Source organism: Lathyrus oleraceus, chromosome 4, assembly GCF_024323335.1.
Source record: "Lathyrus oleraceus cultivar Zhongwan6 chromosome 4, CAAS_Psat_ZW6_1.0, whole genome shotgun sequence".
Lineage (NCBI taxonomy): Eukaryota > Viridiplantae > Streptophyta > Magnoliopsida > Fabales > Fabaceae > Lathyrus > Lathyrus oleraceus.
The window spans coordinates 173,742,887-173,754,319 of NC_066582.1; the positions used below are offsets into that span (position 1 = coordinate 173,742,887).

Sequence of the window (11,433 nt, forward strand, 5' to 3'; positions counted from 1 at the left end):
CAAGCTAAAAATCCCACTTAAGTGTATTTTGGCCCATATCTCATAATATGCCAAAATCACTTAAGTATTTGGTACCTTACCATATTTCGTCTCCCACTTACGTGCACCGTACCTTACGGTGTTCCTTAGTTACTCTATTTCTCATCAATCCGTCCTTGTGTGTGACTCTGTAGGTTTTCGCGACGTTGGCACATATATTAAATCATGCATTTAACATAATAAACAGTGAGCGGTATCTAGCAACACATCACTGCTATCCAAGTCACGAAAATGTCATGTGATCTGACAAAACCTCCTGTGATAATAATTATGTGTATAATTACCCTTTTGCCCTTATGTCTATATTGAACACAAGGTATAGATGGTGTCATCCTTGTCCAGTTCAATATTGGGCCCATAGACATTTATCCTGTTACGCAGGATGGGCAAATTCCATCTAGGACACTCATGTCCCTCAGCATGCTTTGTGGAGTACCCATCAACTGTCTTTATGGTTATCCAGTTACGGACAACGTTGGATCAACAATAAAGCACTCGACTCTACATCTAGGATCCATAGTGGTTTCAGGTCGAAGAGTGGTATACACCATTATCACCATGAGAATAACTTATGACACTTTGCATAACTTTCTATATAGTATTCTCATAGCGGGTCAATCCGGTATAAATATTACTCTTAATATTCATACCTATGTTTAAGACTTGATAACTCTTTATCCATGATCCATGAGATGTGATCATCAGTCTACAAACATAATAATCTTAATGCTTTAATGTTATCCCACTTCACAATAAAGCTCGACTACGGATACTTTAAGAATAGTGTCCTTATGTTTAATGTGATCTCATGATTAAGTCATACTTGATACATTAAACGGACTAGCTATTCTAGGGACTTTATTAATCAAACATAATAAAGAAAGAGCATTTTATTATTAATAAATAATTCGATACAAGTACCAAAAGTATTGGCCTTTAGGGCTTACACCAACAATGTACTCGACTAGATGTCTCATATGCTTTAAGTGCAACGAGTAGGTACCAATCTGATCCCGGTGATGCTCATTGGGTAGCTGTCAAGAATATCCTTAAGTATTTGAGAAGGACTAATGACTCATTCTTGGTATATGGAGGTCAGGAAGAGCTTGTTGTATATATATACACCGATGCTTGATTCCAGACAGATAAGGATGACTTTAGATCGCAATCTGGTTATGTGTTTTTCTTAAACGGTGGCACTGTGAGCTAGAAAAGTTCAAAGCAAGATACAGTTGTTGATTCTACAACCGAGGCCGAGTATATTGCTCCCTCAAGTGCAACAAAGGAAGTTGTTCGAGTCAAAAAGTTCATTAGTGAACTTGGCATAGTTCCTAGCATTGTGGATCCCATTGTTCTCTATTGTGATAACAATGGTGCTATCGCACAAGATAAGGAGCCTATATCTCACCAACGATCCAAACACATACTTAGACGTTATCACCTCATTCGAGAGATAATAGATAAAGGAGATGTGAAAATATACAGAGTACCTACACTTGATAATATTGCTGATCCCCTGACAAAGCCTCTTGCGTAGCAGAAGCATGATGGCCATACTAGATCTATGGGCATTAGGGGTTGCCTGATTGGCTCTAGTGTTAGTGGGAGATTGTTGGTGTAAGACCTAGAGGCCAATACTTTTGATACTTGTATCGAATTATTTATTAATAATAAAAGGCTTTTTCTTTATTATGTTTGTTTAATAAAGTCCCTAGAATAGCTAGTCCATTTAATATATCAAGTGTGACTTAATCATGAGATCACATTAAACATAAGGACACTATTCTTAAAGTATTTGTAGTCAAGCTTTATTTTGAAGTGGGATAACATTAAAGCATTAAGACTATTATGTATATAGACTGATGATCACATCTCATGGATCATGGATAAGGAGTTATCAAGTCTTAAACATAGGTATGAATATTAAGAGTAATATTTATACTGGATTGACCCGCTATGAGAATACTATATAGAATGTTATGCAAAGTGTCATAAGTTATTCTCATGGTGATAATGGTGTATACCACCCTTCGACCTGAAACCACTATGGACCCTAGATGTAGAGTCGACTGCCTTATTGTTGATCAAACATTGTCTGTAATTGGATGACCATGAAGACAATTGATGGGTACTCCACAAAGCATGCTAAGGGACATGAGTGGCCTAGATGGAATTTTCTCATCCTGCGTAACAGGATAAATGTCTATGGGCCCAACATTAAACTGGACAAGGATGACACGGTATATGTCTTGTGTTCAATATAGACATAAGGGCAAAAGGGTAATTATACACATAAGTATTATCACAAAAGGATTTTTCAGATCACATGACATTTTCGTGTCATGGGTAGCAGTGATGTGTTGCTAGATACCGCTTACTCTTTATTATGTTAAATACGTGATTTAATATAATTGCCAATGCCGCGAAAACCTACAGGATCACACACAAAAGGACGAATTGATGAGAGATAGAGTAACTAAGGAACACCGTAAGGTACGACGCACTTAAGTGAATTGTAGAACATCGTAAGGTACGGTGTACTTAAGTAGAATACAAAATATGGTAAGGTACCACGCGCTTAAGTGATTTTGGTATATTATAAGATATGGGCCACATACACTTAAGTGGGCTTTTTAGCTTGCAACCCACACAAGTGGTTCTATAAATAGAACCCTTGTGCAGAAGCATTTGTGCAGTTGCAATTTTTGTTTCTCTCTCTCTCTCACTCAAAGCTTTCATTCGTAGATGCTAGCACTGAGATTGAAGGAAGCCGTTCGTGTGGACTGAGTAGAGGCATTGTCATCGTTCAACGTTCGTGATCGCTCTGTAGATTTGATCAAAGGTTTCAATCGTCACAAGAGGTAACGATTCTATCACTGATCATTCCCCTTCGTAAGGATTACTAAAGGAGAAATTTTTTAAATTCTGTTGCATTTCGGATCGCTCTTCTCCTTCAGTAACCTCTGTTTCAACAGTGGCATATGGGATCGGATCAACAACATCAACATCTAGATGGACCACCTCATCAACAACCACCCCAACAACCTTTCTAGGTCCAACAAACCTCCTCAACAACCATTCTAACAACATCTCCAGCTATAACAACCTCTCCAGCAGCCTCCCCACCAACATCTTCAGCAACCTCTCTAACAACATCTCCAACAACAACCTCATATCCCACCTCCTCTGCCACCTCATCTCTGGGTTGCTCAACTGATCGTACCTAGCGGCGTCGAGTACTACGAGGTGCCTGAAACCCACCTTGCTCAGCCAACTGTTTCCAGTGTGAATCGGTTGGAACCACTCGTCCAACTCGTATCTGGGAAGACTCACCCTTATCAACCATAGCCTGGTTTGCCGCTCTATCGATAGCTCTGCCTACAATAATGTCGTCTCTGCCTCTATATTTCACTACAAAACAAGGGAAACAAAAATCTAACTAAAAAAAGAGAAAAAAAATGAAACTACCGAAAATTTCATAATTTCCGGTATGAAAACAGATTTTGTATCCATACAGGAAATTTCAAAGTTTTCGGTAAAAAACCAAGTGTTTATAACTATCGAAATTCTGAAATTTCCAGTAAAGGGATTTTATACCGAAAAATTTTAAATTTTTGATAAAATACTAAGCCTTAATATCAGGAAATTTCACATTTTTTATTATTAATTTTGCCCAAATTGTTTCTCAGATCAGTTATCCCAACCACATTTATTTTCAATTTTAAGGCTCGAACCCAAGACTTCGGTTAAAAAACTGGTTCAGTTTGACTCAAATAATATAATTTTTAAGATTAAATAAATAAAAATACATAATGTATCATAACATCTTTCAATCTAACTGTTGACTTTAAAAAATATTTATCTGATGTGATGTTATTGTGTAACTGTAACTCTGAGTGTAACTTTTCTGATGTAATTTGATCTCTCTTATGTGTTACATTTTCCATTTTACTTTATGCACTACACGACTCTTATACTAATATCTTAAATAGATCACAAGTTCGAATTTTATTAAGTGCTAATAAGTCAAGTGTCAAACCAATTTATGAAGAGTTGTATTCTGTTTTTAAATGGAACCTCTCTAAATGGATGATGAGATTTTCCTATTATATTAATCGGTCTTAAGGTCGGATACTAAGTTTTCAAAAAGAAAAACTTAAATAAAAGACAACTAAGATTAGAATCGAAAAGAAAAAAAAAATTGTGATGGACAAAAGAAGTTTAATTAAAAATACCGAATAAAATACAAAGCATAATTATTCTTTACTATCTTACTTCTTTTAAATTGTTTTTTTTTTTTTTGCATTTTAGCGTATTTTATTATTGCAATAAACTATTTCTCAATTTGCAATAGTTAATCTAAAGTAATATTAATAAAATAGGAATTAAGGTTGTCTTAAACTTTAAAAATAGCAAACAAATTTAAACACATATTTTCGTTTACATGTAAATGTAACAATTTAAAATAAATGGACTTCACACAGAAATTTATAGCATCAATGACATATTATCAAAGATTAAATTATATTGAAAATTTATAAAACAAAAGAAAAATATGAAAAAAATTAAATAAAAAGTTTAACGTGTCTTCATATCTCTAAGTGATAGACTTTTGATGATGATGCATCGATACAAGATTTATCACATCTCATTTTACGTAATTGGTTATAGTTATTTTAACAAATACTAAAAAAAATTAATATATTATTAGATACTATATAATTTATCGAAACTCGTGATGCTTAACACTAATATTTTCAGAGTGATTCAAGTGATTAAATAACAATGACTTGATAATAGTTGATTTAATACATCTTAAATTCATAAATTTAATGAGACATGTTTAATTTTTGATGATGCTGTATCGTTATAAGATTCACATTAAGACCAGATAACATTTGACATATTTACTAATAGTCTCTAACAATAAATGGTCAAAGTTGACCAACACAATATGATTTTATGATATATTTGTCAACTCGCAAAGTTTTGGAATATTTTGACTAATGCTAACAAAAATTAAGAATACCATTAGATCCTATCTAATTTGTCGAAACCCGTGAAGCTGAAGACTAAGCATTTTGAGAGTCATTCAAACGGTCAAATAACAATGACTTCATAATAGTTTACATAACACATATATCTTAGATTTATAAATTTAATGAGACATTTTTGATGATGTTGTATCGATATAAGATTCACATAAGGACCAAATCTCATTTAATATATTTGGTGATAGTCTTAAACAATAAATGGTTCAAGTTGCTCAACACAATATGATTTTATCATATATTTGTCAACTCGCAAAGTTCCAGATTTTTTTTAATAATGCTAAAAAACTTAAAAATGCCATTAGATCCTATCTAATTTGTCAAAACTTGTGCAACTTAAGACTAAACATTTTGAGAGCGATTCAAATGGTTAAATAACACTCACTTGATAATAATTGACTTAATACATCTTTAATTCATAAATTTAATGAAACACATATAATTTTCAATGATGTTGTATCGATATAAGATTCACATTAAGACCACGTCTCATTTGACGTATTTGGTGATAGTCTCTAACAATAAATAATCCAAATTGACCAATACAATGTGATTTTATGATATATTTTTCAACTTGTATAGTTTCAGAATAATTTTGACTAATGCTAAAAAAAATAAGAATGTCATTAGATCCTATCTAATTTGTCGAAACTCATGATACTTAAGACTAGACATTTTAAGAACAATTCAAGCGGTAAAATAACAACGACTTGATAATAGTTGACATAACACATCTTAGATTTATAAAATTTATGAGACACATTTAATTTTTGATGATGTTGTGTCAATATAAGATTCGCACTAAGACCACATCTCGTTTAACGTATTTGGTGATAGACTCTAACAATAAATGATCTAAGTTGACTAACACAATATGATTTTATGATATATTCGTCAACTCGCAAAGTTCCGAAATAATTTTGACTAATGCTACAAAAAATTAAGAAGGTCATTAAATCTTATCTAATTTGTCGAAACTCACTATGATTAAGACTAAACATTTTGAGAGTGATTCAAACAGACAAATAACAATGACTTGATAATGACTGACATATTACATCTTAGATTTACAAATTTAATAAGACATGTTTAATTATCTCATTTAACTTATTTGAACAATGAATGATTCATGTTGACTAACTCATTATATTTTATGATATATTTATCAAAATGCAAAATTTTCATAAACATTTTGACTAATACTAAAAGTTTTTAATATGAGATAAAGTTTATCTAATTTATCAAAACACGTGATATTCAATATTTAATATTTTGTATTTTGAGAGTGTTTCGAATGATCACATAAAAATAATTTAAAATAATGGACTCAACATAGAAAAATAATCACTCAACTAGACAAATAAATTTTAAAAAATAATTAAAATTTAATATAAAAAATAATTTAATTGATCTAATATATAATATTTAAAATAAAAATTGATTTGATTGATGGTGATGTTGGGGTTTAAGGGTGAAAAGAATAAAGAAAAGAAATGTTCCTTATATTCTTCCAAGTCTTACCTATGTCATGTGTTTTTAGTAATTCTGATCTCATGATTGGCACGCACACATATCCCTCTAATCCGGGCTTGACTTGCAAAACCCACACGTGTGCCTTTGACCTTATAAACACTTTAACACTTCGTACTACGTAAACTCTCAAGCTCTCTCTATCGTACAAAAGCCCTAATCCTTATTCTGTTCCCACTTCCCCAACACACCCTTTGCCGTCTTCGATTCTTCTTTCAAGGTTTCGCATTCTCTTCCTTCTTTCTTTCCCGCTTTAATTTTCATTCTCACTCTTCGTTCTTGATCAATTTTCTGTTTCTGTTTTTTTTTCTTTCAATTATTGATTTCGAATGATGAAAATCACTGTTTGTTTTCATGCATTGATTATTGATTTGTTGCTTATTATTATGATTATGATTATGATTATCGTTTATGTTTGATTAGTTGTAGTTTGAAACGGTGCATTTGATTTTGTTAGTGTACTACGTGATCGTGACTAGATGATTGTACCAATTGTGTTGTTTAATTCGTGGCGAATGGAAGTTGAGTTGAATGTGATTTTCTTTTTTTTTTAGCTTTGGAGTTTTAATTTCTAGGTTTTGGTTTATATTTGATCTTTAAAGAAGTTTCTCAGCTGTTAGTGTTAGTTTTTATTGTTGAATTTAAGAAATTATGCTGTGGGGGTTTGTTTGTTTGAAAATTTTAATTTCTAGGTTTAGGTTTTTTGATCTTTTGGTAGTGAGTATTTCGAGTTCTTTCAGCTGTTAATGTTGGTTTTTTATTGTCGGATTTAGCGAATATACTGTTGGGTTTTGTCTGTGTTTGAAATTGAATTGTGGATTATGAATTTTTAGCTATGTGTGGGTTGTGTTGTGTTTGTCTTTCATGAGATGATGTTTGGGTTCTGATTATAGTGATGACTTGTTGAAACAGGATGCCGGCTGCGCGGTATATTCCCCCTATAAATACATTAGACCAAAAGTTACAGATTCAGAGGAGGCTTGGTGGTTTGAAATCGTGCAAGTACTTTAATCTTCTCACGATGTATCTCAATATGAAAGTTACTAAACCTGATTTTGACAAGCTTTGCATAGCAATTATTGGGAATGAAAATGTACCCCTTCATAATCATTTTCTCAAGTCAATCTTGAAGAAAGCTTGTCTGTCCAAGGCAGCCCCGCCAAGGCAGAGCGTAGCAGAAGGTTCTTTGAAAGTGAAAATGCCAAATGGATGTAACGGCCTTCCGCCGCTAGGCAAGAACTCTCGAAAATGTAGGACTCCAAATTTGCGTGACCGCAGATTCAAACACCACCCTAGCCCTCTTGGTCCTCATGGGAAGAATAGCAGCATCGGATTTGAGAATTCAACTCCTGTAATTCAAGAGCACCAAATTGATATCGATATACATCCTGTTGGAAACGGCCTTCATGTGTCTGTGGAACATAGGGAAGAGGTTAATCCTGATTCTGAAAAGCTATCCATTAATAGAAGGAGTCCTGTACGAGCACCTCTTGGTCCTCACGGGAAGAATAACGTCATTGGATTTGAGAATTCAACTCCTAAATCTCAACAGCACCAAATGGATACAGATCTACATCCTGTAGGAAACGGGTTTGATGTGTCTGTGGAACATAGGGAAGAGGTTAATCGGGATTCTGAAAGGTTGGCCACTAATAGAAGGAGTCATATAGGAGTACCTCTTGGTCCTCATGGGAAGAACAACGTCATTGGATTTGAGAATTCAACTCCTAAATCAGATCTACATCCTGTAGGAAACGGGTTTCATGTGTCTGTGGAACATAGGGAAGAGGTTAATCTGGATTCTGAAAGGTTGGCCATTAATAGAAGGAGTCCTATACGAGCACCTCTTGGTCCTCATGGGAAGAACAACGTTGTTGGATTTGAGAATTCAACTCCTAAATCAGATCTACATCCTGTAGGAAACGGGTTTCATGTGTCTGTGGAACATAGGGAAGAGGTTAATCTGGATTCTGAAAGGTTGGCCATTAATAGAAGGAGTCCTAGACGAGCACCTCTTGGTCCTCATGGGAAGAACAACGTTGTTGGATTTGAGAATTCAACTCCTAAATCAGATCTACATCCTGTAGGAAACGGGTTTCATGTGCCTGTGGAACATAGGGAAGTGGCTAATCGGGATTCTGAAGGGCTGGCCATTAATAGAAGGACTCCTATGCGAGCACCTCTTGGTCCTCATTTGAAGAACAACAACATTGGATTTGAGAATTCAACTCCTAAATTTCAAGAGCACCGAGTGGATACAGATTTACATCCTGTAAGAAAAACGCCTCATTTGTCTGTGGAACATAGGGAAGAGGTTAATCGGGATTCTAAAGGGCTGCCCATTAATAGAAGGACTCCTATGCAATTACCTCTTGGTCCTCATGTGAAGAACAAAATCATTGGATTTAAGAGTTCAATTTCTAAATTACAAAAGCAGCTAGTGGATACTGATCTACATCCTGTAAGAAAAAGGCCTCATTTGTCTGTGGAACATAGGGAAGAGGTTAATCGGGATTCCAAAGGGTTGGCCATTAATAGAAGAACTGCTATGCGAGCACGTGTTGGTCCTCTTGTGAAGAACAACAGCATTGGATTTGAGAATTCAACTCCTAAGTTTCCAGAGCACCAGATAGATACAGATTTACATCCTGTAAGAAATGGGTTTCATGTGTCTGTGGAACATAGGGAAGAGGTTAATCGGGATTCTGAAAGGCTGGCCATTAATAGGACTCTAATACGAGCCCCTCTTGGTCTTCCTACCTATGATAATAGAGCACAAATATTTACACATCAAGGATTACAATCTGGTATTGTCACAGATACCTGTCAAAGTACTGGTTATTTACCTGATACATATTCTTTGATGAAAAGGATGGAGCATAACATGGAAACTAAGGGGTGTAACCTAACAGCAGATGCAGCTTATGTATTGAATACTGCGCTTGATATTTACCTCAAAAAATTGATAAAACCTTGTTTTGATATAGCGGATTCAATATCTGTAAATAAATTTAGTAGTCAAACCCAACCTGGTATGAATGAGTTGCCACGAAATAGGCATGTGCAAAAGCCAATTGGATCTGCTTCTGCATCAGCCTCCGAATTTAGGACATCAATGGAGTTGAATCCTACCATACTAGGGGAAGATTGGCCTCTACATATTGAGAGGACTTCCATTCTTGCATTTGAAGAACGAGATAAACAAGCTCAACCTTTTATTTATCCAAGTTACAAATACAAGATTTTCTCAAAGTAATGGTATTGAAATGGGTTAGTTCAGTCTCAATTCTGACTGAGTTTTTACGGATAGATATCACCGACATACATAGAGGTGAGAATATAGGAAGTTTTCAAACTGGTGACCATACCATGTATAGGTTTCAATATTGGATAGTTTGGCTTCAGGCATTTTCTATCATAAAAATGTCAACTAACAGTTAGAGTCAAGTTTGGTCAATAGATGCGGGAATCACTTTTAATGATGTCTCTAGGATATTTCTTCATTTTATTAAGAACTTTTTGAATAAATCTCATATTCAATATCTCCAGGCCTAAAATCATGTTCCTCGGTGTTTGAATTGAGTATCATTTATACCCTTTTTTTTTCCTTTCTATACCATTTATATAAAAGGCACTCATGAGTTTATATCTATAATGTTATTGTCATCCTGTTACTCTGTTTCAATTACATATAATCTAGTCTTCACACATGCTTATACTATCATCATACTCTTATTTCTCCGATTTTGTTAATTTGTGCTTTATGTTAATCAAATCATCCTTAATTTATCGGAGGCACTATTGTTTTTAATATGGAACTCTTCTGGTTTTATTTATTTATACATTATATGACTTAGACTTTAAATTTTAAGACATGTTATTCTTAACAGTGATTTGGTGACGAATTATAATCAATTTAGTATATGATAATTACGCTAAAAGGATAGTGCATATGATATGTTACATATTAGTGTACTTGACTAAGTATAGGAATATTTTTCATGTATCCCTTCGTCTCCCGAGGCGGATCCATAATTTTTTTTGGCGAGGGAAAGAAAATAGTGTAGATATCTTGACTTAATTTTAGTTTGCTAACAAAATTTATTAAATATCTAATACATATTTTTAATAAAATTGTTAGAAGAAAAATAGGAGATGTACTAGCTAGAAGTATCAATGCATAACAATTCTAGAGAGCAAGAGCATCTACATCCATCATCCTTACTTGAGTTCTTTAAATGATACTCACTCAATTTTTTATAATATATTATACCTTTTCATTTTCTAAACAACTCTATTATATTTTTCAAATATCTATATAACTTTCAAATATCTCTATACAACCCATAAAAAACTCTAAAATGGGTCTCATCAAATCTCACATATATATTAATAAAAATATAATTGAAACAATTTAATTCAAATATATCAAAATACATTAAAAAATTATACATTTAAAATAAATCAAAGTAATATATATATTTAAAATATTTTTCAATTATTGTTATTCTCATGCTCATAACGTTGTCATATATGTTCTATTAGTCTTGTTGAAGGTGTCGATGAATTTGTTTATCATGAACATCAAATCTTCTACGAAGGAACTCTTGAAATTTAATATTAGAATCATCTGGCAATATTGTCGCATCATTACTCAAATGATCATAAGAAAAATCAAAATTTCCACCATATGAGGCACGCTCATCTTCAACTATCATGTTGTGTAATATGATGCATGTATTCATTATGCATTGGAGTGCGTCTAAGTGCCAAGACTGTGTTGGGATACGTATGATCGTGAAACGGGATTGGA

The 11,433-nt window shown here is 33.6% G+C and overlaps 1 protein-coding gene across 2 annotated transcripts; it reads left to right on the forward strand.

Moving 5' to 3' along the window:
• Positions 1 to 6,688: 6,688 nt before the first annotated feature.
• On the forward strand, positions 6,689 to 10,298 carry LOC127074374 (uncharacterized). 2 transcript variants are annotated; one of them, XM_051015684.1, is made up of 3 exons: positions 6,689 to 6,840; positions 7,533 to 8,261; positions 8,430 to 10,298. In XM_051015684.1, the coding sequence occupies exons 2-3, from the start codon at positions 7,534 to 7,536 to the stop codon at positions 9,874 to 9,876; spliced, it is 2,175 nt and encodes a 724-aa protein (XP_050871641.1). In that variant the 5' UTR covers positions 6,689 to 6,840; position 7,533; the 3' UTR covers positions 9,877 to 10,298. The 2 variants fall into 2 exon arrangements, with proteins under 2 accessions (XP_050871641.1, XP_050871640.1); XM_051015683.1 differs by having other exon boundaries at positions 6,693 to 6,840; positions 7,533 to 10,298.
• Positions 10,299 to 11,433: the final 1,135 nt, after the last annotated feature.